Source organism: Octopus bimaculoides, chromosome 9, assembly GCF_046866305.1.
Source record: "Octopus bimaculoides isolate indiv1 chromosome 9, ASM4686630v1, whole genome shotgun sequence".
Lineage (NCBI taxonomy): Eukaryota > Metazoa > Mollusca > Cephalopoda > Octopoda > Octopodidae > Octopus > Octopus bimaculoides.
Window position 1 is genome coordinate 36666394 of NC_142936.1, and position 26197 is coordinate 36692590.

At 36.6% G+C, this 26197-nt stretch overlaps 1 protein-coding gene across 1 annotated transcript in view; it reads left to right on the forward strand.

The window, feature by feature from the left end:
• LOC106874404 (sperm-associated antigen 7 homolog) overlaps window positions 1-25186 on the forward strand; it is a 28851-nt gene extending 3665 nt beyond the window's left edge. Inside the window, exons 3-7 of the mRNA XM_014922131.3 lie at window positions 10638-10726; window positions 11376-11460; window positions 13171-13260; window positions 14500-14653; window positions 22677-25186. Of these exons, the coding sequence (XP_014777617.1) occupies window positions 10638-10726; window positions 11376-11460; window positions 13171-13260; window positions 14500-14653; window positions 22677-22822 (564 nt within the window). The 3' untranslated portion in view covers window positions 22823-25186. The remainder of the gene's footprint in view (window positions 1-10637; window positions 10727-11375; window positions 11461-13170; window positions 13261-14499; window positions 14654-22676) is intronic.
• Window positions 25187-26197: the final 1011 nt, after the last annotated feature.

Sequence of the window (26197 nt, forward strand, 5' to 3'; positions counted from 1 at the left end):
TGTATTCGTCTTTGCTTAGGAAAAATGACTAAATTGTGGGTGTGAAATCCCCATGAAGGGGTCTTTGTAACTTCTAAGAAGAAAAATTTTTAGAAATATTACTTTATTTGTGTGTAATCTGTATGGTTAAAATTTCATCAACATCAAAAATATATGAATTTTCATGGGGGTTATGGCCATTATGCATAGAATATAATTTCCAAATTTCTTAAAGATCCATTCAATACTTTTGACGTAGTTTTGGATAAGAAAACAAATGACTAATGTGTGTGTTTGTGTGCATATATATGTGTGTGTGTATGGGTGTATATATGTATAGATATCTGTATGCATTTATATATGTGTACATATTAGATGTACACCTATATATATATACATCTACACATATGTATACATATACATGTATGCATATAGATCTATATCTATATATATATATCTATACATATACGTGTACATATACATCTCTCACACACATGAACAAATAAATAAATAAAAACAAATACAAACGAATACGTATTAACAGAGTATATAGGTGATACAGACACTCCCCATACACACATGCACTTACAAAAGACACAAACACATTGAAAGACACGCATGCGTAGACACATACAATAGGAATACAAAATACAAAATGGCTGATATTTAGCAAGGTGAGACACACATAAGAAGGAAGGAAACATAGGACCACTGATGAGGTCACAGAAGTGTGACGAAAGAACTCTGGCCGAAATAAGATTAAGATTAATGTAATATAAAGCTGAAGCAAATTAACACCAAATATACAGTGCGTGTGTTTTTATTGGCTAAACTGGCAATATGACCATCCTCAAGTACAACAACATATATATATATATATATATATATATATATATATATATATATATATATATATATATATATACACACACACACACCATTAAAGTGAAAGTATCTGTCATTACAGTATAGAAATGTGATTGTTTCAGTTAGTAGAATAGTTTCATTTTTAAAGTGAAAGTATTTGACATGAGTGTTTTTGTTTCACTTTTGACACGTAATACTTAAATAGTGGAGGTGATATGATGTTGCTGTGGGCTCGAACTATGCAAGAAGTTAAAAAATTTTTTTGACTAAAACACAACCGGAACCCTAAGTAAGACATGTGTAAAATTTGAATGAAATTGGTTGTGTAGTTCTCGAGTTTTAGGGAAACACACACACAGACAGACAGACAGACAGACACACATTCTCATTTTTATATATATAGATAGTAGTAATAACAATAATCCTTGGATGGAATTTATAAATATATTGCTACACGCGTTTCCACGAATCATGTCTTAAGATCACACAAACACGTGATTTGTGGAAACACGTATAGTGATGCATTAAATGTTTATAAATTCTATCCAAGGATTATTGTTATTATTTCAGATGTAGAAGTAAGGTCTAGAATCGAAGGACCTTAGAGTTAACCTACCAAAAACCAAAGTCTTAGTGAGTAGGAAAACAGACAAACCACAAATGCTTTCAGGTAGATGGCCCTGCTCGATCTGTAGGAAAGGTGTAGGTAGAAATTCCTTAAGATGTGCCCAGTGCAGGCTATGGACACATAGGAGGTGCAGCAATATCAGAGGAAGGTTAACTGGGAAAATAGTTTTTGTGTGTGGAAGATGTACAGGTACAATAAACACTAATGTACAGAAAATAGACTCCAATAGACAAATGCCAGTTGGATAAGCTAGAGGTAGTTGATTGCTTCTGTTATCTAGGTGACCAAGTCAGTAGCAGAGGAGGTTGCTCTGAGAGCATAGCTGTGAGAATAAGAATAGGCTGGGCAAAGTTCAGAGAGCTCCTACCTCTGTTGGCAACAAAGGGCCTCTTCCTCAGAGTGAAAGGCAGACTGTATGATGCCTGCATATGAACAGCTATACTACACAGCAGTGAAACATGGGCTGTCACTGCCAAGGACGTGTAGGCGTGAAAGAAATGAAGCTAGCATGCTTTGCTGGATGTGCAATGTCAGTGTGCATGTATGACAGAATGTAAGCATTTCGAGAGAAAAGTTGGGCATAAAAGGCATTAGGTGTGGTTTGCAAGAGAGACGACTGCACTGGTATGGTCATGTGGTGGGAATGGATGAGAACAGCTGTGTAAAGAAGTACCGATCTCTAACTGTGGCGGGAACCTGTGGAAGGTGTAGACTCGAGAAGACATGGGACAAGATGAAGTATGGTCTTCAAATGTTGGGTCTCATGGAGGCAGTGACTAGTGACCAAGACCATTGGCAATATGCCCTGCTTGAGAAGACCCGTCAAGCCAAGTGAAATCGTAGTCATGGCCAATGCCAGTGTCCTGTAACTGGCATGTAAAAAGCACCTATCTAGCATTGGGCCTCACAGAGGTAATATGGCCAATGCAAGTGTTGCATAACTAGCACCTGTGCTGGTGGCACAAAAGGACTTTTTGAGCATCGGCCCTCATGAAAGCAATGACAAATGACCTTCAGCAATATGCCATACACGAGTGGAAGACCCATCAAGCCATGTGAAATCATAGTCATGGCAGATACTGGTGTCATGCAACCGGCACCCGTGCCGGTGGCACATAAAAACACCCATTACACTCTCAGAGTGATTGGTGATAGGAAGGGCATCCAGCTATAGAAACCATGCCAAATCAGACTGGAGTCTGGTGCAGCCCCTCAGTTTACCAGCTCTGGTCAAACCATCCAACCCATGCTAAACTGGACAACAGATGTTAAATAATGATGATGATTTTATTCTTTTACTTGTTTCAGTCATTTCACTGCAGTCATGTGAGAGCACTGCCTTGAAGGGCTTTTAGTCGAAGAAATCGACCCCAAGACTTACTCTTTGTAAGCCTAGTACTTATCCTATCAGTCTCTTGCAAAACTGCTAAGTTACAGGGGACATAGACACACCAACACCAGTTGTCAGGCAGTGATGGGGGAACAAACATGGACACAAAGACACACACACACACACATATATTGGGTTATCCCATAAATAATGCAGTTTTTTCAATTGCATGGACTAAAAGTCAGAGGGGAACAGGATAAAATACTTGCGTCAACTTGCTATAAAGGCAGGTAGTAATTTTACCTTGTATTTATTCTCAATGTAAGTTTTGAAGAGTGCAGTTCGATTTTAACAGTTATTTTTTCAAAGCTGTAATAGAAGTGACAAAGCAACATATTTGGCATATTTTGCTTTATGAGTTCAATAAAGATAATGCAACAGACAGTGTGAAGAATATTAATGCAGTATATGGGAATCAGACAGTAAGCATAAGTCAGTGTCAATGCTGGTTCCAGAAATTCTGTGCCAGAAACTACAGCCTAGAAGACGAGCCTCATCCTGGAAGATCTGTAGAGCTTGAGGACTCCTGTAAACCCTGGTGGAACAAAATCCCATTATAACTGTTGAGGAACTAGCAGAGAAGTCTGGATTGGCCATTCATTGACACCTGCATGCCGTTGAAAAAGTCAGCAAATTGGGTCAATGGGTTCTTCACAAACTTTCTGAGTTTAATCACATGCAGCGAGTGAATGTATTTGCTTCTTTGCTGTCGCATCTCATGAATGAACCTTTTTTGGACTGAATACTGACTTGTGACAAGAATTGGATTCCCTATGAAAATGTCAAGCACCGAAGACAGTGACTAGCAAAGGGAGGAACTGGCACCCCAGGCTAAAGAAGGTCTTCACCCATGTAAGGTGTTTGGTGGGATATGAAAGGTTTATTCCACTTTGAACTTTTAAACCCAAACCAAACAATAACAAAGGAGATCTACTGTGAGCAGCTTGAGCAGCTTAAGTCAGCACTAGAAGAAAATGACCATCTTTGGTTTCAAGACAAAAGGTGTTCTTCCATCAGGATAATGCAAGGATGACATTCCAAAGGCTGGAACAACTTGAATGGGAAACGATGCCCTATCTGATTATTATTTATTCCGTAGTCTTCAAAATCATTTGGACGGAAAAATTATGAATTCTGTAGACAAGGTCATAACAGTACTGGAGAAGTAATTTTCATTTCGGACAAGTGAATTTTGGAAGTCTACCAGATAGATAGCAGAGCATTGTAGAAAATGAAGGAGAGTATATTTTAGATTAAAAAAGAACTTTATTTATCTTAATTTTGAGAAATAAAAAACCACATTATTTATGGGATGCCCCAATATATATGACAGGCTTCTTTCAGTTTCCATCTATCAAATCCACTCACAAGGCTTTGATTGGCCTGACACTACAGTAAAAGACACATGCCCAAGGTGCCATGCAGTAGGATTGAATTCAACACATATATGCATAAAATAAATGAAAGGGGAACCAGGAATCCAGGCAGTTACCTCAGTCAGCATGCTTGCAAATACTAGCTCACAGAATGTATTGGATAGAAGAATGCTTCAGTAGAAGTTTGTGTTTTACACAAACTGAAAGTCCAGGAGGTTTTCTTCAGTCACACAGTATGAAATAACAAGCTAAAGAAAGTAGGTACTGGTATGACATTTATTCCTTGGTTATAGCTGTTTCAACAACATATGGATTAAATAACTCGTGTAACAAGTTAGAAAACATGAATATGAACATTAGTTATGTTACATCGATTATATAATGTAAAATTTATTGTCATTTCATTATGCTCTTATTAATAAATAATATTGATATATCTGTTAGGTCATGATGAAATGTCTATGGATTTTACAATATATAATCAATATTATATCATCACTGTTATATAATCTTTGCTCATATTCATGTTTTCCAACTTGTTAAATGATCTATTTAATCCTTTAGCATTCAGATTACCCTCTCAAATGTAATGCCTATTTATTCACATTGTTTTAAATTAAATGTGTTTTATCTTGTAGCTTTGAGATTTCAGTGATGTGATTGTTAATTTTTAGAATGACATCGGAGGGTAGGTGTGAGAAGCAGGTTCTAGTTGGTTTGAGCATAAAACAAGTAGAATATATGGGTCAGATATAGCCAATGTAGATGCTAAAGGGTTAACCCATATGTTGAAACAGTTGTAACCAAGGAATGAATTTGATACCAATACTGCCATTCTTTTACTTGTTATATATGTGACATTGTGGCACATCACAGCCCTGTGACTTGCTGGATACTGTTAAACTGTTTAGTCCATGTCAGCTTAGGAAATGCTAATTGATGATGATCATGATGGGTGTATATATCTGTATGTTTGTTTACATTTGTGTTTCTCTGATAATCTCTCAGTTACAAGCAGTGACATTGCTGTCATTTTCCCCATCCACTGGCTTTGCACCTTTGAAGACATTAATGATAGGTAGGGTATTCTATGCTAGCAGAGAAGAACAGGCATAAAATGAATGAATGAACAATATGCTACTTGTACACTGCACTGCTTCTATCTTTTCTATGTTTTCTACTTTATATGTAAGCAGTTTAGTTTATATATAGACTGTTTAAAATAAATTTTTATTCTGCTGTTCAGAAAATTTAGTTCCCATTGTCATTGGTAATTGCTAAATGTTCTTTATTCAATTTTTGTATATCGTCATATTTTTATTTAATATGACCTCTCACAAGCAACCAATGATGGTTAAAGCACTAGAAACCAGTTTGTTCCACTTTAACTGTGTAACTGTCTTTCCAAGAAATCATACTTCTCTAACGTTGCTCTTACCATGTTGCATTGTACAAGACACAATCTCTGTTATCATCGCAATCTGTTGATAATAAACCACTTGACATTCAACATTAAGTAGGTTAGTTATAATATAAATAGGAGATAAATATTTATTTAGATAATGCACTAATGTAATAAATAGTTTATTGCTTCAGAGAGATGATTTATTAATAACTATTCCTACTGATTCTTTCTCGCATCTGAAGATAACTTGGGATGCAATGACACAATGAATTAATTGATCTACCTGAGTATGAAATAGAATACCGGTAACATATTTGAATTCAAATTTCGTGGGATTGTACTTTACTACTTTATCAGCCCACTCATTTAACTCGTATTATCTGTAATTAAAATCTTTATAATGAGGTGCAGGTGTAACTGTGTAGTTAAGAGCTTTCTTCCCAACCATGTTGTCTTGGGTTCAGTCCCCTGTGCAACAGTGGTTCAGTAAAAGAGACTGATAGAATAAGTATCAGGCTTAAAAAATAAGTACTGAGGTTGATTTGTTTGAGTAAACCCTTCAAAGTGGTACTCCAGTATGGCCACAGCTCTGTGACTGAAATAAGCAAAAGATAAAAGAAATAGTTCAAGAAACAATCTTATTTTATTCCACAGATATTTACTTTTCCTTCATGACTACCTTAAGTATGTCTTCTCAGCAATCTTCACGACATTAGAACCATAGCACTGATATAATCTTCGCCATTGTTTTCTCTCAGCACAAGTTGGATGGATCTGCATTCTTCCATCACGCTGGTGTGGAATCCATACCTTTATTTCATAGACAACACCTATCATCCTAATTTTGATAAAACGTTAAATGAAGCAAAGACCATTTTAGAGAGAAAATTTATTCTTATGTATAAAAATACAAAAATTAATTATTTTGGAAATATTAAGTAGCATTTGTTTTATTTCATTTAATTTTATTTAATTTTATTGAGAGACTCTTTATCTAGCCAGATCCAATGTTCTTAGATAAATCTGACCTAATTACTTCTCAAGTCTTCCTTGGTTTATCATTTCTAGTGATACTTTCTATCACCAACTTACAGTACTTTTTCATCTAGAATGTCTCCTCTGTTTCTGTTGTTGATCAGTTCCAGTCATCTCTCCTGCAAACATTGACCAATGCATATAAGCCCCAACTGCTTTTTTAGAAATTGAGTAGTATTAAATAGACTATCCGCTTTGTCATATGGATGTACAATGAGGACTCAAACAAAATGTCTTGAAAAGAACATTGACGGAACTTAGACAAGAATGCTTTGAGCTGCCTTGGACATCTGAAGGCAATGCCCTATGAAAGAACTTCTCTTTGTAATTTACCACCAATATCACACATCATCAGAGAAAGAACAAGATTTGCTGGAGAGAAAAGGGTAAGATGATCTGCAACATTCTTCTCTGGGAACTGAAACATGAGTACACAAATGCTGGTAAAGGACTCCAAATGCACCTGAGAAGCTGTTCCATGTGCAATGGCAGACCGAACTGACTGGTGAGAACAAGTCATGGTGATCCATGCAATAAGCACAATCACATGATGGTGTTGATGAAACAAACCATAACCAATTCATTCCTACCAAATTAAAAATTTCTGCATTCACTGTATTTCACTGCCATGCAGTTTCACATATAGTTCACACAATACTCTACAATTTGTCTTTCATGCAAAGATAGAAAAGTTAATTTGTTATCAATAGAGATAAGAATTCTCCGAACTGCTTCTAAACATTTCAAGCCTTAAATATTAAGCTATTACTAGTTCCATAGTTCAACTATGTCATCTAGGTGAAAAATTTGTTTCTTTCTGAGAAACCCTCTACTTTAAGATTTCTCATACTGTAAAATATTCCAGTGCATCTGTTATATTTTAATGTTGTTAATCTGCCAGAGATCCTATGATATTCTTTATTTAGACACTATTTTCACTATTTACATATTCTTCAGTTCCAACCAATTTCCTTCTTACATGTTAAACAAGGTCAGTTTTCAGCTGTTATTGCACTTTTGTGTCCCTTGTTACATAGTCGAAGATGAGACATAATGATGATTCAAATCTTTTGTCTCAGAGAAGACTGACTTTTCTAGATTTGAACTTCTGCAGTTTCTCAACAGATTTTAATATAAAAATCTAATTTTCATCAAGCAGAACTTCTCATTATATCTATTTGTTAATTTTTGTGTGATTACTTGCAGAAAAGCTCGTTAAAGTCAGGGCTTTCATTAGCACTTACATGTACAATGTATTCGCTATTTCATCACCACCATACATCCATCTCTAGTTTTCTTATAAACTTTTACATTGTAGAGCAGAGGTTCTCAACCATTTTTTTTTTTTAACCTATGGACCCCTTTGATTACTATTTTACTCTGGTGAACCCCCATAACTTCTCGGTGTTTAAAAACTAGTTTTATAGATACTTCTTTCAGAATTCCTATTTTATTTTCAAACATTAACTCGTGTAAGTTGAACTATGTAAAATGCAATAAATGCACTAAAGCAAAACTTTTTCATGGACCCATAATATAAATTTACCATTTTGCTTGCACGAGGACTCTGGTTGAGAAACACTGCTGTAGAGCTTTACCCTTAATAAGTTCTCTCTAGATTGTTTGTCCTTATCTAAGGGATTTTCTCGAATTTATTTATCATAGTTGTGGTAACAATGGTTTCATATTATGGATCAAACCCAAACTATATCAGATTTTAACCAACAATACTTTCTACCAGTTAATCACCTAACTTCCAGCTTTGGATGGAACCATTTCAATTGATATCCATACCCCATCCTTAATACTGTCCTCTCCACTCACATTTTACATTGATCCCCTCCCCACCTCTGAGCCACCAAATTATCTCTCTTTCTCCACTACCATTTTATCTCCCCCTTTCCATGTACTTTGCCTGCATCTCCCTCTTCACACACACTCCTGCAACCTATCCAACCACACTCCATCTCTCTCTCTCTCTCTCTCTCTCACCCCCCTCCCCTCCCCTGCCTACAGTGTCATCATTTCTATTCTGCTGCTCTTTACTCCCATGCATCATTGGTCACTCCCACAAACTCATTATTCCTCATTCACTGCAGCTACCTTTGAACCCTATCCATTTGTCACTACTTCCCTACTTTCCCTATTTATCATCTGTCAGCACTTGTTCTTCATTCATTACAGTCAGTACTTTATCCATTTGCCATCTCTCATTCTTCCATACACTTCTGCAAACTCTAGCCCCCCACCACCACCACCACCACCACCACCACACACACACTACTATCCCCACTAATTTCTACTTACCTCATACTTTGAGGGTCCACACCTGACACTGCATCTCTATCTTTATCTCTTTCCAGCTCCAGTCTGATTGCTCTCACCCTTTCTTCTAAAATGTGAATAACTATGTAGCTCCTCTACAGCAAGATATCTGTTCTGCTCTGGCCCTTTCCCTCATACTGTAACCTCTTGTCTCTTAGCATAAAGCCTCCTTTCACAGGGTTTATAGTCTTGCAAGCTGCATGGCAACTCCACTATTACTGGTGACACAAGAAAATTACCCAATACATGCTGTAAAGTAGTTGGCATTCAAAAGAGCATCCAGCCATAGAAACCTTAGCCACAATGAAGCACAATGAAGTTCTTGGACCCATCAGATGCTATCAAACCATCTGACCCATGCCAGCATGGAAAAGTGGACTTTAAATAATGATGATGATGTATGAAACATTGACCCATATATGAATATGCTGCGTCAAATCAGGATCTTTGTTTATTAGAATGATCTGATAAATGAAATACGAGATTTTGAAACTGAAGCATGTTTAACTTCTTTTTGTAACCAAGATTTCTATTTGTTCAGTTTTGTAGTAGTAATCATCATCATAGTCGTCGTCGTCATCTATTGACCATAAATCATTTATCTCCACTTCTACCATTGTCGCCTTCATCACCATCTGTTAAATGTTTTGTGCCTTTAGATTCTCCTTACCCTGTAAGGACATAAAATTTGAGATTTTTTTTTCATTTTTTTAAAGCTTTTCATAGACTCTTCCCCCACCTTCCCATGGAAAAGGTTATTTTACTGCAGCAGAGATGGAAATACTATAAACTATTTTGATAAATGAATGACTAGGTTTAGGTTCCTATCGTATATCTGGTACACACTGTAGGGCTGATTAGGGCCTGGAGATTTGGTTATTTTGAAGTATGATTATAATTTTCGAAAATGCATGCTTTAGCAGATAAGGACATGACTATTTTTGTTTAGGACTGATGATTCTACTCCAAGTCCACTGAGGGATTATATGCAGATCTTGGAATAAGACACCTTATGACACTTGTACACAAAACTAATGTAATGTAACTAACTGGCACTCCACCGGTTATGATGACAAGGATTCCAGTTAATCTGATCAACACAACAGCCTGCTCATGAAATTAATGTAGTTCTCAGGGAAATTCAGCATGACACAGAATTTGCCAAGGCTGGCCCTTTGAAATACAGGTACTACTCATCTTTGCCAGCTGAGTGGACTGGAGCAACATGAAATAAAGTGACTTACTCAAGAAAACAGTACGCTACCAGGAATCAAACTCACCATCTTAATATCGCAATTCGAATACCCTAACCACTAAGCCATGTGCCTTCACTAATGTAGTCTGTAATGTAGCTATAATAAAATATTTAATATTAATGTAGCTGTAATATTATATAATATTAATGTAGGTATGATATTGTATAATATTAATTTAGCTATGATATTGTATAATATTAATGTAGCTATGATACTGTATAATATTAATGTAGCTATGATACTGTATAATATTAATTTAGTTATAATATTATAAAAATCAGAGTTAGCAGTAAGGAAGAAATTTTACTGTCTTTTTTACAGCAATTCGTCTCAAACATTTCAACAGTTTTAAAATAAATTTCTGTCATTTTTACAGACTGAAAAGAGAATCCATGCATTTGTAACAGACAGTAATAAACAGAAATACAAATGGGAACCAATGGACAAAGTATTCCGTGCCATTATGTATGTATTGTGCCCTTCTTTATTCTTTAACCGTTTCAGAATCATATTTCTACTGAACTACACTATTTATTAATTCTTAATTAATTTTGAAGATAATCATGACTTTTTGAGTGTTTTAATAACGTAACTAATGTTTTAACTGTAAAAATGATGTTTGGAACATAGCTTAAAAAACCGTTCTTGTTTAAAATTGTGCTTGAATGTTTGGATTTAAATGTGAAAACTTCAAATAAGATACTTTTGTGTGATAAGAAAAGCAGACCAGTTGTTATGAAGTAAAACTGATACAAAGTAGAAAAGACTGCTCAGTGTTGCTGCAGGCAACTTCTTTAATGCTGGTGGTACAATAAAATATGCCCAGTTCATACTGGTGACAGTGTTATGAAGCCTTCCAGTTTTAAAAACTATCCCAGACAATGGCATTAGCAACAGCAGCAATAACTGGTCATTTGGTCTCTAGCTGTGTGATGAGAGATGACAAAACACTGCAACAAGCAAAGGGGGGATGCTGTCAGATCCTTTCAGCATCAGCAAGGATGTTAATGTATACTAATGATATAATTGCTTTGTGTTTTTAATTATTTAAAAATTTATTGTAACATGAGATATTTTAAATATGAGACAAATATTTCCTACGTTTGTATTGCAGCCATGAAGTAGCTGATGTTGCAGGGCTTACATCATTTTCATTTGGTCTAGAGGAACAAGACAGATATGTTATGTTATGGAAAAAGGTAACGTGTGTCTCTAACACCTAAACTTTCGTTATCCAGGAAAAATTATTTATTGGCTACTTTAAGGATTGCGTCTGATATAAAAGAAACAATATTTTTGAATATTTATAAATTATTAAAATGTTAGTAATTCTGTAGCAACCAGCAAACATAATTGTCTGTATGTAATAATGTCCAAATGTAAAGAATCCTTAGAGCTTAGCCAAGCTTTCAATTTTGGCATTTTCCTCTCATAAGATTAAGGAATGACCATTAAGCTGCTCCTCTGACCCTGTCAACTGTCATCCTATCGCACTCCCAACATCTCAATGGTTGATGGAGACAGCCATTAACAACAATCTCCTCTAATGCCTTGAATCCCTCTCCCTCTTTAATTGACACAAAATGGCTTTCATAAAGACAGATCTACTGAAGGCCTACTCTTCACTAGACCTGATTAATGAAAGTCACCTTTCATAAAGCTATTTTACTCTCTTATTCTCCTGTTTCACTCACATGGGTTCTTGTCTTAGAAAAATTGAGTGAAAACAGTGTTGTTACCCTCAACATTAGCAAAACTTTGACTATGTCTAGAATGCAAAATCCCCTGGCAAAACTGTCTGAAAACAGGCTCCATCTGTTCATTTTTTGGATTGGTGACTTAGAATCCTATTGTATCATCAAGGTGTGTGCTAATGGTGTTCTCTCTGACCCACGTCCCTATCAACTTCGATATGTTCCTGGGCTTTGTTATAATGTCCACCTCACCCACACTCCTCTACTTCAGCAACCTACTTATTGCATCCAACAACATCCACTCCTACACAGATAACAGAACCCTTCATTCTCCTCCATAACTTTCTGCTTTTATGTATCATCCACATACAATTCAGACTTCTCACACAAAACCCACACTGACTTTATAAAGAGGGAGTTCAAAAACATCCATTAGTGTGGCTATGCCAATTTTGTCCCCTTCAATAGCAGAAAGTCAGAATTGTTATACATTTGAAGAACCCCACCCCTTACATTAATAGCATGCAACAAGATCCCTCAACATTAACTGCATCATTTAGATGATTCTTAACAAAGTATATTCTCAACACAAACACTGACCTTACTCTTATTACTCTCACTCTTCAGAGCCATAGAATACCGTGTCCGTTCCAACCCAACAACTACTAACTCATTAGAAAGGTCAAAAGGTACCCAAAATATAGGCCACACATTCTGACATCTTGGACTGCTACCACAGAACGATCATATGACTGATTGGTATGAAGTCACTCATCAAAACCTCAAACCCATAAATATGTTGTCTTCCCTCTTTCCACTACTTTTACAGTTGTTACTAATCCTCTCAGCTAACAACATGGCCTCTCCCACCAACCAATGAAAATTGCAAAATTTAAGAAACCTTTGTTTGCTTATGAATAAGTATTTTCTGAGTGTTAAATTTAATGCAAAATTCAGTCATTTCTAGGCTTAGAATATGATAATACTTCTTTGTTGTTCAGATTTAACACTGATAAGGGACTGGGCAATATAGTGTTACCAAAATCTCTCTCTCTCTCTCTCTCATTTTAGGTTCCTCAGAAATGCCCCCCACCAACATTTTGTGTGTTCACTACTTTAATATTGCTTATCTATTGACTATTGTTATGTTTCAATATCATCAACCTTCTTGTTATTTTTTGTTACTATTTTTACCTGGTTTTATACAAAATCTAGGAATTTACTCCATCTGATGAAGAAGTTCTAGCTTACCGAAGGGGCGAAGAATGGGATCCTGAAAAGGCTAAAGAGATTGCTAAACAAAAGGTCAGCAGCCTTATTTATTTAAACAGTTTGCCTTTTTGTAAAAATACTCCTAAAACTATATTAAATCTCTGAGCAAGATATAAACAGTAGCAGTATGCAATCATAACATATAATTGCCAACCAAGTGTGGCGTCCAGTACAGGACAGTGCTACTGACGTTTATAGCCCCAGGAACACATCTCCTCCAACTGGCTAACGACACACATTCTAACTTCTGTACTTGACCAGTACTTTGTTTTATCAACTTCAAAAGGATAAAAGACAAAGTTGACTTTGTTGGGGTTTGAACTTAGAAAGTAAACAACAACAAGGACTTTTCTCCAGTGCTCTAATGATTCTGTTACCTTACCACTCTAATAATAATAATTTTTTTTACATAACCACAAGGTCTGAAATTTTGGGAAACGTTGCTAGGATTACATTGAACCCAGTACTTGACTGGTACTTTGTTTTATTGACCTCTAAATAGACGAAAGGCAAAGTTGAGTTTAGAAGAATTTTAACTCAGAACACAAAGAGCTGGAAAAAATGCCACTAAACATTTTGTCCAACATGGTAATAATTCTGCCAGCTTCTTGCCTTTGTAATGCTTCTAAATTTTGGTACAAGGCCAGCAATTTTTTAGGAAGATGGGGCAAGTTGTTTCCATCTATCTCAGTAGTTGACTGGTTCTTTACTTTATTGACCCCTAAAAGATGAAAGACAAAGTTGGCCTTAGTTGGATTTGAACCCATAATGTAGAGCTGAAGGAAAAGCTGTTAAATATTTTCTCCAGCATGCTAATGATTCTGCCAGCTTACTGCTTTAATACTAATAATTATTTTCTACTATAAGCACAAGGCCTGAAATTTTGGGTGATGGGGTTAGTTGAATACATTGACCCAGTGCTTAACTGATGCTTGTTTTATCACCCCTGAAAAGGGTGCAAAGTAAAGTTGACCTCAACAGAATTTGAACTCTGAATGTAAAGAGCTGGAAAAAATGCCACTAAGCATTTTGTCCAACATGCTAAGGCTAGCACTTTTGAGGGATTCAGTATCATTGAGACTGGAAATATGAAAAGCAAAGTTGACTCCAGCAGGATTTGAACACAGAACATAAAGAGCCAGACCTGAAGAAATACTGGAAAGCAATTTTTCTTACAGAGATGTAGGTTACAAATTATGGAAGGGCATAGGTGATAACAGTTGTTTACCAGTTCTATATTTCAACATGTAAAGATTTATTTTACTGTTTCAGGAAGCTGAGTTGCAGTTGGAAGCTGAATCTTCAAAATCTAAAATTGTTTCCAACCCTACCCACAACTATAAAGACAAATACAAGCATTTAATTGGTGAAGAAGCTGCAAAAGATGCTGCCAAGCAGACTACTGCAAACAAATCTTATGGCTTTGGTGAGTGTTTGAACTTCTTGTGAAGCAAGTATGATTCTTAAAGTCAATGTTCACAAACTGTTTAGACTTTACTCATTAGAGCATGTGGAATAGTTTGGTGTTGGGTGAGGTTGTTAACCTTTTAACTGTAAAATTAAATTTCATAGTTATTCCGGCAATGATGTTAAATATTGACCAAAATAACAGAATTAGTATTTTCTGCAAGTTGTGTTGCCTCATTAAACTTGGCATATCTAAAAAAAAATAGTTTCACATCATATTCCTCAACAAAAAGTAGATTTGTGTATAAAACTGCTTCCTTCAGTAAAGGGTAATGACATTTTAAATGGATATATCTGATTTCTGCACTAAAAGGGCTAATGACCTGTGATCACTTTGGGGAAGTCTTTGATTATCATAGCACTGTGCTGGAAAACATAGGTGGTGTCTTCTAGCATAGCCTCAGGTTGCCCAAGAAATATATTTCCCCTTAACCGGATATATTTTTATGGACATTTGGAAATGATAGACACCTCTTGTATAACCATGACACTCATTTACAAATATCATGTGATGTCAAGATGAGGTACACACACACACACACATACATATTTATATACATACTAGCAGTAATACCTGTCGTTGATCGAGTAATTACATTTACTCTTTCTTGGGAGCCACATTCAAAGTGTTATTATATATATAATTTACTCATCCTGTATATATGTATTTTATAAGAGAAAAACATAATAATTGAAGTAGAAAAAAGATCAGTTTCATACACGAACTTCTGTTTGTTTATTATATGACAATAATAACGGAGTTGTATTTGTTACTTTGTATATCAATACAGTAATGGCAATTATATAATACACAAGGCTTTGGTCCGCATAGAGCTGTAATAAAAGAGAATTGGGACTGAACCCAAGGCGACATGGTTGGAAAACAAGCTTCTCTACCACACAGCCATGCCTACAAATGAGAGATACATTTTAGATAATATACTCCTTGATACAATATGCTTTACAAAAAGATGGGATGTTTACGGCGAGAATTTTTATAAATTCTAATATCTACTCGACCAACGCAACAACTAACAATGCTACACCGTACAGGGTATTCCAGAATGAAATATCAGTTTCAATGAAATTGAGCACATTTTAAAAGAAACTGACAGAATTTTATGCTTATTACTTAATTGTGATACCAAAACAAATAGATTTATAAATCCTATGTCAAACTTTTATTGAAAATTTTTAACATGTCTGTATCCCTGCATTGAAACACATTTTGAAGCATTTCAGGAGTTAGTTCCTACATTGCTAACTAAATGTGTTCTTTAAGCTCAGCTAAATGATTGCTCCATCTTGGGGATGGAGGTAAAGAAAATGATTGCTGAAAAAAAGCTGTCATGGACAAATAAGATGCCGATGCATAATGTTGTTCACATTAGGATATAAATTATTTATTTCAAATATAATAGAAATAAGATGATTTTAATGTTATCACATTAGAATTAAAAGTGCAGGAATAAAAGTGAAACACTATCATATCACATTACAATATAGATCATATTTTTTCACTTTTGGCATTGCAATACCAATTGCTCTGGGCTTGCATTAGGCAAGAAGTTGAAAATTCTTTTGGCCCATGACACTCCATGGACCCCAAGTAAACCATGTGTAAAATTTGAATGAAATCGGTTGGATATTTCTCAAGTTTTAGGGATTCACACACACATAGACCGACAGACAGTCACACATTCTCAGTTATATATATATATATACACACACACACACACACATGATGTGTTACTTTCAGTTTCCTTCTACCAAATCCACTCATAAGGTGTTAGTCTGGGGCTAAAGGAGAAGATACCTGTCCAAGTGATACATAGTGAGACTGAGCCTGAAACTACATGGTTGAAATGTAACTTCTTAACCACACAGCTATATCTATGTAAATGTATGCCCCAGCATGGCCACAGTGTGTAACTGAAGCTAAGAAAAGGACGCACGCACGCACACACACAAACGCGTGTGTATTGCGGAGTGAAAAAAAAAGAATCTACAGCAATTACTTCCCTTCATATTCAAGTCTACTCTTTTATGGATTTGATAAAAAAATTATCAGACAAAATTCTGGGGTTGACATAATCAATACCCACACTCTTAAAACACAATACAAAAATATATAAAAAGCAAGATAAATGCATAAATGGAAGCAGGATTTGGTAAAGGGTTAAGAATAGGGTGAATGGCAGTGGGGCAGAGTGAGGGGTACATATGGTGAGAAAGGGTGGAGATGGATTTAGATAGAAGTTTAGAGTGTATTCATGAATGAAGGCTTCAAATTCAGTTTTTTCTTTGTTGTTGCTGTTGTCTACCTGCAAATCAATAAATCAACTTTGTACAGACTTATGATCAAAGGCAATCCAACCACGACCACTTTATGTAGTGTATCTAGAACTACTTTATTGTTTCTGTCACATAAGCTTGATTCAAGAGAGATATTTGGCTGTTATTTCATCTCTAGCAGGTTTGATGACTCTACAGAGGCAGTCATTAGCTACTTAAAATTTTTTTTTTTTTATAAGGTATAGAATTAGTCAATGCATTATTGCAAATGGCAGTGAAACATGGGCTGTAACTGCTGAGGACATGCGTAAGCTCGCAACGAATGAAGCCAGTATGCTCCGTTGGATGTGTAATGTCAATGTGAATACCCGTCAGAGTGTAAGTATCTTGAGAGAAAAGCTGAACATTAGAAGCATCAGTTGTGGTGTGCAAGAGAGACGATTGCGCTGGTATGGACATGTGGTGAGAATGGATGAGGATAGCTGCCTGAAAAAGTGCCACACACTAACAGTTGAGGGAACCCGTGGAAGAGGTAGGCCCAGGAAGACCTGGGCTGAGGTGGTGAGGCAAGACCTTCGTACATTGGGCCTCACCGAGGCGATGACTACTGACCGAGACCTTTGGAAATGTGCTGTGCGTGAGAAGACCCGGCAAGCCAAGTAAGATTGTTGCCAGTGCCCCTGGACTGGCTCTTGTGCGGGTGGCACATAAGATGCACTATTTTGAGCGTGGCCGTTGCCAGTACCGCCTGACTGGCCTTCGTAGGATTTTCGAGCGAGATCGTTGCCAGTGCCCCTGGACTGGCTTGTGTGGGTGGCACATAAAAGATACCATTTTGAGCGTGGCCGTTGCCAGTATCGCCTGACTGGCCTTCGTGCAGGTGACACGTAAAAGCACCTACTACACTCTCTGAGTGGTTGGCGTTAGGAAGGGCATCCAGCTGTAGAAACTCTGCCAAATTTAGATTGGAGCCTGGTGTTGCCATCCGGTTTCACCAGTCCTCAGTCAAATCGTCCAACCCATGCTAGCATGGAAAGCGGACATTAAACGATGATGATGATGATGATACTGTATATTGAAGAGTGTGGGACAGCAGTGGTGGACTTCAGGACAGCCAGTGACAAGTTAAGGGTTTATATTGTCATCAGATATACACTTGTTAGTCACAAAGTTCGTTAAACTGTAAAAAAGGTACAACCCCGAACAGAAACAAGTGACCGAGAATTTTTTTAGCTTGCTGTACTGTGGATAATGTCTATGAAAGTGAAAAGTGATATGGACCACCGAGTCCTCCTTAAGGATGACTGATGACTTGTGCAGCGACTGTGTTTAAAGTGCAGAGTTATGCACTGTTAACTTCCTTCTCTTGGCTGTGATCATCTTCAATCCAGTGGCAAGACCAAGTCAAGACAAATGCGGATGTAAACGAATGCAGTAGATGACCGAGATGTCTTACTTGCCTCATCTTACCCTCTGCACTCCACAAGGCATTGCTGCAGTGTCTTCCCTCTGTTGAATCATGAAGGTTTCTTCCACAGTATCTGCCTGATTCAAGCTTCACATGCATAAATAGACAAATCTACCTGTAGTAGTACGTGTAGTATAATCTAGAGATTACACTACACATGGAGGATGTTTCCAGAGGTGTCCTTGGAGTAATCCAGAAGACTCACTGTCCTACATTTTAGAAATATAATGGACAGTAATCACTCTAAATGTAAATGTTTATTTACCATTTGACTGTGAATTAACACTTGGTACAATTTCATCTGGTTAAAGTGAGAAACAAATATTCAGTAAGTGTGAGGTGGTCAAAGTTGTTATAAAGATGATAGATAATCTTGTGGGCTACAAAGATGTCAAAACTTTAATGTATCGATGTCTAGAGTAGCAACATGTTCAAGACATGGTAAATGGCTAACTGAGGATATTCACCTAATTGCACCTATCTTGAAAGCTTCCAGTAGATTGATATTCTGGATATAATGAGGATTCCAGACTAGATGCAAACTGTAGGTGTGAATGTACCATAGCAATATATATAACTTTAAATAGATGGCTGGTGGGTGGCTGAAAAATGTCTTTAGTGAAGGACTTCTAGTAGAATCTTTCAAGAGAGGAAATATTCTGCCTAAAACCATTTCTGTCACACACACACACACGAAGGATTCCTAGCTAAAACATTAAAATTCTCCTCTTCTTCCCTGTAAACCAATTTATTCCAGTTTGTGAACTTTGGTACTTAGTATTTGTCAATTTTATTGGATTCTGTTCTGTTACTCTGACATTTTATCATCAAGAAAATGTTTGCAACAACTACATTACTATTTACTGTATAAAAATATAATGGTCTGTTTGTTTTTAATTTGTGCAATCAATTTATTTACGAATGTTGAAAACAATTTTTCTACATTTAAAATGGAATGAATTAAAAAAAAATCTCGTGGGTTATGTCCCTTGGCACGTAATCACTCTGGTCAACTTTACCCACCGAGGTCAACTTTACCCTTCATCCTTTTGAGATCTATAAATTAAGTACCAGTGAACAACGAGTCAATGTAATCGACTAGTCCCCTCCCCACAAAGTTCAGGCTTTGTACCTGTAGTAGAAAGGATTATTATTATTATTATTATTATTATTATTAAGTTTAGAACTGAAATTATCGTCCATGTCTATGATTAAATGAAATAATGAATTACTTAAACACTGTACTCACCTCCATCATCATTCTTGAGTAAGTATATTATTTCCCTAGAATTATTCTAAATATCTTAGAACAATTTGGGCCTCAGGCCTCATGCTATATGTGTGACCTGAGTTTAATGTAACAAGAAAATCCCTTAGCTACATGCACAAACCCTTACACCCATGAATGTGTCATTGATGAAACTCATGCTTTTACCTGCTGCTAATTGAGAGGTCACTGATATCCAACTCTCTTCACACTCTCGTGTTATGTTCCACTTTCTTGATTCTGGAACTGTGCCATGTTTGCTGTTGTTTTCTCTTCTTAATGTTTTGTTATTTTCTCTTCTTAATGTTTTCTGTTATTATTGATTTCAAATTGTGGCGCACAAGGCCAACGATTTTGAGAGAAGGGATAAGCCGATTACATTGACCTCAGCCCTCAAGTGGTACTTATTTTATCAACCCTGAAAAGATGAAAGGCAAAGTCAACCTCAGTGGAATTTAAGCTCAGAATGTAAAGATGGACAAAATGCTGCTAAACATTTTGCCTGGCATGCTAATGATTCTGCCAGCTCATTGTAGTGGCTTCTACTCTAGCAAAGTCCACTGTCCCTTCACCCCTCCTACCTGATACACTATCTGCTTCCCTCCATTTATCACCCTTGCCTTTGTTTTTTAATTTTACTTAGTAAGTCTAGAGGAAGGTTTAGGGCCCATATCCTTTGTAGATCCTCTAAGACTGGTGGACTTAATAATGTTAATCATTATCATCAGCTAATGTCTGCTTTCCATGCTGGCATGGGTTAGACAGTTTGACCGAAACTGGTGAGCTGCACCAAAAGTTCCAATCTGATTTGGCATGGTTTCTATGGTTAGATGCTCTTCCTAACGCCAACCACTCCAAGAGTGTAATGGGTGCTTTTTACATGTCACTGGCATGGGTGCCAGTTATGTGACACTAGTTGGCTTAACAAGTCTTCTCAAGCATGGCATATTGCCAAAGATCTTGGTCACTTATCTCCTCCCTAAGGTCCAATGTTCAAATGGTGCTTTTAATGTATCACTGGCATGGATGCCTCTTACGTGACAGCATCGGCCATGACTACAGTTTTACTTGTCTTGACAGGTCTTCTCAAGCACATAATATCACCAAAGGTCTCGGTCACTTGTCATTTCTTCCATGAGACCCAATATTTGAAGATCATGCTTCACCACCTCATCCCATGTCTTCCTAGATTTTTCTCTTCCACAGGTTCCCTCCACAGTTAGTGATCGGCACTTTCTTTACACAGGTGTCTTCATCCATATGCATCCTATGACCATACCAGCACAGTTGTTTTTCTTGCACATCCAGTGAAGCATACTAGCATCATTTCTTTCAAGCCAACACATGTCCTCAGCAGTCACAGCCCATGTTTCACTGCTGTGTAGCATGGCTGTTCGCACATAAGTATCATACAGTCTGTCTTTTATTCTGAAGGAGAGGCTCTTTGTTACCAACAGAGGTAGGCAGTCTCCGAACATTGCCCAGCCTGTTTTTATTCTAGCAGCTACACTCTTGGAGCATCCCCCTCCTTTACTGACTTGGTCACCAAGATAACAGAAGCTATTGACTACATCTAGCTTTCCCCTCTGACAGTGGATGGAGTCTATTTTCTGTTTTAGTGTTTATTGTACCTGTGCACCTTCCACAAACAAAAACTATTTTCCTTGTTAGCCTTCTTCTGATATTGTTGCACCTTTTATGTGTCCATAACTTTCATTTAAACTATTACAGGTTAGCACTTGCAGGAAAGATATGAGCAGAAAGAAAATTCTAATGGGAGAGGAAAGACTGAGCGTAGTGGTTAACTTGCAGCTGGGTTGGGATGGATGATTAAGGGTGATGAAAGGTAGAGAGATGAGTGGGTTGAGAGTGCTTGAATGGTGGAAGTATGAAACCAGACTGCTCCAACGAGCAGAGGGCCTTATAGTAATGATGGGAAAGACAGACAGAGAGAGGAGATACAATGCCTATGGGCCAGAGGATGGAGCCTGTTTATTTGTGATTTAATGCCAATCTCTTGTGTAGCCCTTCTCTAAATGTGATCAAGGGTTCTGTGAATGTCAGCAGCACCATTGTAGATGTGAAAGCAGTAATCCATCATCCGTAGCTGGGTGATGATAAAGAGAAATATTTTCTGGTTCTGAAAAGAATGGTCAGATTCAGGGATACAATCTAAACTGTGTTACTGACGTGCTTTTGGTGAGAGAGATCCTTGCTGATAGTGGGACCCAGCATTTGGAGCTACCATAAGGGCACTACCTGAGTGCCACTGGGTTGCATGTGCCATATCCCTGACAATATCTTTTGGATGTTCTTTGTTTGACCATTTTCCTTAATTTATTCAGGTGATAATTCATTGAGGATTATGATGATTTTGACATGATCATGATGAAGATCATAATAACGATGACAAATGGTTATTATTATTATTATTGTGATGGTGAGCTGACAGAATCATTAGCACAACGGGTAAAATGCTTAGTGGTATTTTGTCTGCCACTACGTTCTGAGTTCAAATTCCGCCAAGGCCAACTTTGCTTTTCATCCTTTCGAGGTTGATTAAATAAGTACCAGTTATGCACTGGAATCAATGTAATCGACTTAATCCCCTCCCCCAAGCTGCCCTTGTGGCAAAAATTTGAAATCATCATTATTATTAAGATGGTGAGCTAGCAGAATTATTAGCACTGCAGGCAAAATGCTTAGTGGTATTTTGTCTGCTTTTACGTTTTGAGTCCAAATTCCACTGAGGTTGATCTTTTCAGGATCAATGAAATAAGTACCAGTTGCACACTGGGGTCAGTGTAATTGACTAACACCATCCCCTAAAATTTCAGGCCTTGTACCTATAGCAGAAAGGATTATTGTTAATTTTTTTTTAATTCTGTTATTTTTTTCTGCTTTTAAAACACATTATTTTTGCTTACTTTTTTGTCTTCTATCTTCTGACAGTTCCGAGTGAAAACAAGCGAGACTCCAGAACTATTGAACAGGTCCTGGCTGACACTCGAGCTAAGAAAAAACTAAAGACTGACACTGGTTCAATCCCAGATCCCTCCGTGGTCACTTCTTCCTCTGAAGATACTGCTCAGCCTTGACACCCGTCTTCTAATTATTGTATCTATAGAATTTTTTTTTTTTTCAGATTTCCCTCCCCTTTCATTTTTTACCTCCATTAATATCATAGTTTTTTTTTAAAAAAAGATACAAAACAACTTAACAAGTTTTATTATTGTTTTTAATAACTTTCCACATCTTATTTGATAATATTTCAAAGTTGTTCATTTTTTTAAATGATATGAACTGTAAAATAATATAAGAATTTGTTAAATGTTGATCATAATTTACAAGAATATTGTTAAAATCTCAGTGTATACAATCGAAACAGCATCATATTATATAGCCATCTATACGTCATACTTAACATATATGCACCATTGAAGACAATGATGGTATGGTTTTTGCCTGAGTCTGTTTTTGTAGACCTGCTGTGTTGAAAACATATATATCAGAGGATGGTGAATATGGTCCTAGCAGTGATTCATAAAAAACACCAGATGTATTTTGCCCTTTTTTGGGGCCTTGTTACTCAGTAGTCACATGCACAGACAAAATCTGTCCCCTTCAACATATTGGAAACCATGACTAATGCATTCACTGACATTGCAAAAAGCTTGCCAAGCAAAATTCAAACAACTATCAAAAAGGCCAAAATGCATTTTGTGTTCTCATGAGTCACTGGCAGGATGATTTTCTTTCTTTCTTTTTTTTTTGTCTCTTTCTCTCTTGTATATATCCTGTCTTTTAACCCTTTAGCATTCGGATTATTCTGTCAAATGTAATGCTTATTTATTCACTTTGTTTTGAATTAATCCTGCATTATCTCATAGCTTTGGGTTTACAATAATGTGATTGTTTATTTTTAGAATGTCATTGCAGGGTAAGTTTGAATGACTGGATCTAGCCAGTTTGAATATAAAACAGATAGAATATTTTGGCCGGTTTAAATGCTAAAGGGTTAAAACAGCATATTTATATACAGATTTTCTCTCAGATGAAAACCACACTATCTTGCCTGTTAACTGTGTATATACATGACGTATAATATCTTGATAGCTGTTTTAATTTAATGCTGTTTCAGTTGCAGTCATAAGTCTTTATTCAGCCCAGTGGCTATTCACAATATTGGTAAGTATTATCTATTGTTTCCTATATATCATAGGGGACAGATTTTGTCTAGGCATCTGACTAATGAGTACATGTCATTGACAAGGCCCAAGAAAGCTGAAATGCTTCTGGTTATCTTATGAACACTGCCGAGACAATATTTTATCTTGTTCTGATATTGTGTTTTTAACAACATATCTATGAAGAGATTTTCTCCCGGGTAAAAACCACATCATGCCTCTCAACAGCATATATGAATTAAGTATGATACATAGATGGTTGTACGGTTAATTTTTTTTTTTTTGAATATCAACAAAACAACGTTAATTATATTTTTAAGCAACATGAGCATGATGATTTTTGTTAATTTTAAAATTTATAATTAACATGGGTGTAATAATTTTTGTTGCCATAAATGTAACAGTTGGACAGTTTTCATAGTGCTAAGCACTTTGGATTTTCAAATTGCATGAGGCTGCCTCTAGAACTGTTATACAAATCTTCCTATTTTAAAATATTTAATTTTTATTTATGAACCTTGTGTTGTGTTCTGTATTCCAAACACCATCTTAATGAAAATGTTTGTTTACCTAAACCCTTCAAATATTTGATACATGAAAAGATGGCTAGGAAATGAAGGATTAAATTATCACTAACTGCTGCTAATTTTCGTCATGTAAACTGAAAGAAGCAGTGTTATATGCCTTACTTTAGACGTTAAAGTATTGGACTTAATTGTTGCAGTTATTGTGTCGTGTTATCCTGAACAAGGTACACAATCTGATTATTTCAGTTTTACTTGGTAGACATTTAATAAGTTCCATTTCATTATTCAGTGATTAGGCAGTTGAGACCAGGGCTGGTGCTAGGGAGTGAAGGGCCCAATTAGAGAATTGTTAGTGGGGCCTTCTACTCTACAAAAGCTGAAGATTGATTTTTTATGCTTCATGTAGTATGCTAGTCTCAGCCAAAATGCATTGAGGGCTTGAGGCTCCATCATCAGCCACAATGAAATACTAAAAATTCATCATAGTATATCCACTTGAGCACATACACAGAGCCCTCTCTTGACATGGGGCCCAATTTGAACAAATCTGTCCAAGTGGCTTAAAACCAGCCCTGGTTGGGACAGTATCTAGCTGTAGGAATGAAATCCAACAGCAGTAGGAACAACTTCCAACAATGGAATGGTATCTATGTATAAAAATTTACTTCTCCCCATTCAAGTAAAACCTTGAGAAAATAGATGAAAATCAATAAAAGAAGAAAGATCACCATATGATCAATTAATTGTCCAACGTTTTAGACTCATAGTTTGCATGTCTGACAGTATAAACTTCAGTGAAGGTGGTGGATCTGGTGAGATGTTAGCTTTTCATTCTGGACTGGATTAATTCAGCTGTGATTATACATGATATTGCAAACCACAAAGACATGTTTATATTTATTTTTTAATTGAATTTTATGTACAATGGTATTGTGGGTTATAGGTGAGCCTGACACTGGTTCACTGCATTTATGATTGAAACAGTGGTAAAGTAGTATTTGTGCAACTTGGGTGGAATTAATACTACACAAGGTATGGAGTGTGCATCATAAAAAGAAGCACCTGAAGTTTGAGGTCCTGAAGAAGTTAGACATGAGGATGAAACTATACAATATCTCAACTGATGGTGGAATATCAGGAGTGTACTCTTTGACTGACATTGAACTTAACAACATAGCAGGGATCAGTGAATAGTAGAGAATGTTTTATTATATGCATAACACTCATGTGTGAAAGAAAGTCCTGAGGTGAGAGTAAAGAACAACTAAATGGTCAGCCAGTTGTAAACTAGGTGTTTGGGTGTTTACAACTGTCCTTGGTGTGGAGTCCACTGTAAAATAGCCAATAATGACAGCAACATTGAAACCAACCCATATACTTTGAAGTAGGCTGAAAGAACAATTAAATATTTACTGGTAGCATCAGCATTATTTGATTTTGTTTTAGGGATAGCAGTGGTAGATGGTGCTGTAATTGTTGCAATCTCCTGTTGTCTATAGCAGAAGGGGACTGTCATGCTGCAAAAGTTTACAGATGCACCGAACACACACACACACACACACACGTTAGTGAGCAAACAAACAAAAAAAGTAGCACTTAACACGTAGTTGGAATTCATCATCATCATCATTTAGTGTCCATTGTCCATGCTGGCATGGGTTTGACAATTTAACCAGGGCTAGCAAGGTGGAAGGCTGCACTGATTCCAGTCTGATTTGGCATGATTTCTATGGCTGGATGCCCTTCCAACTCCTCATGT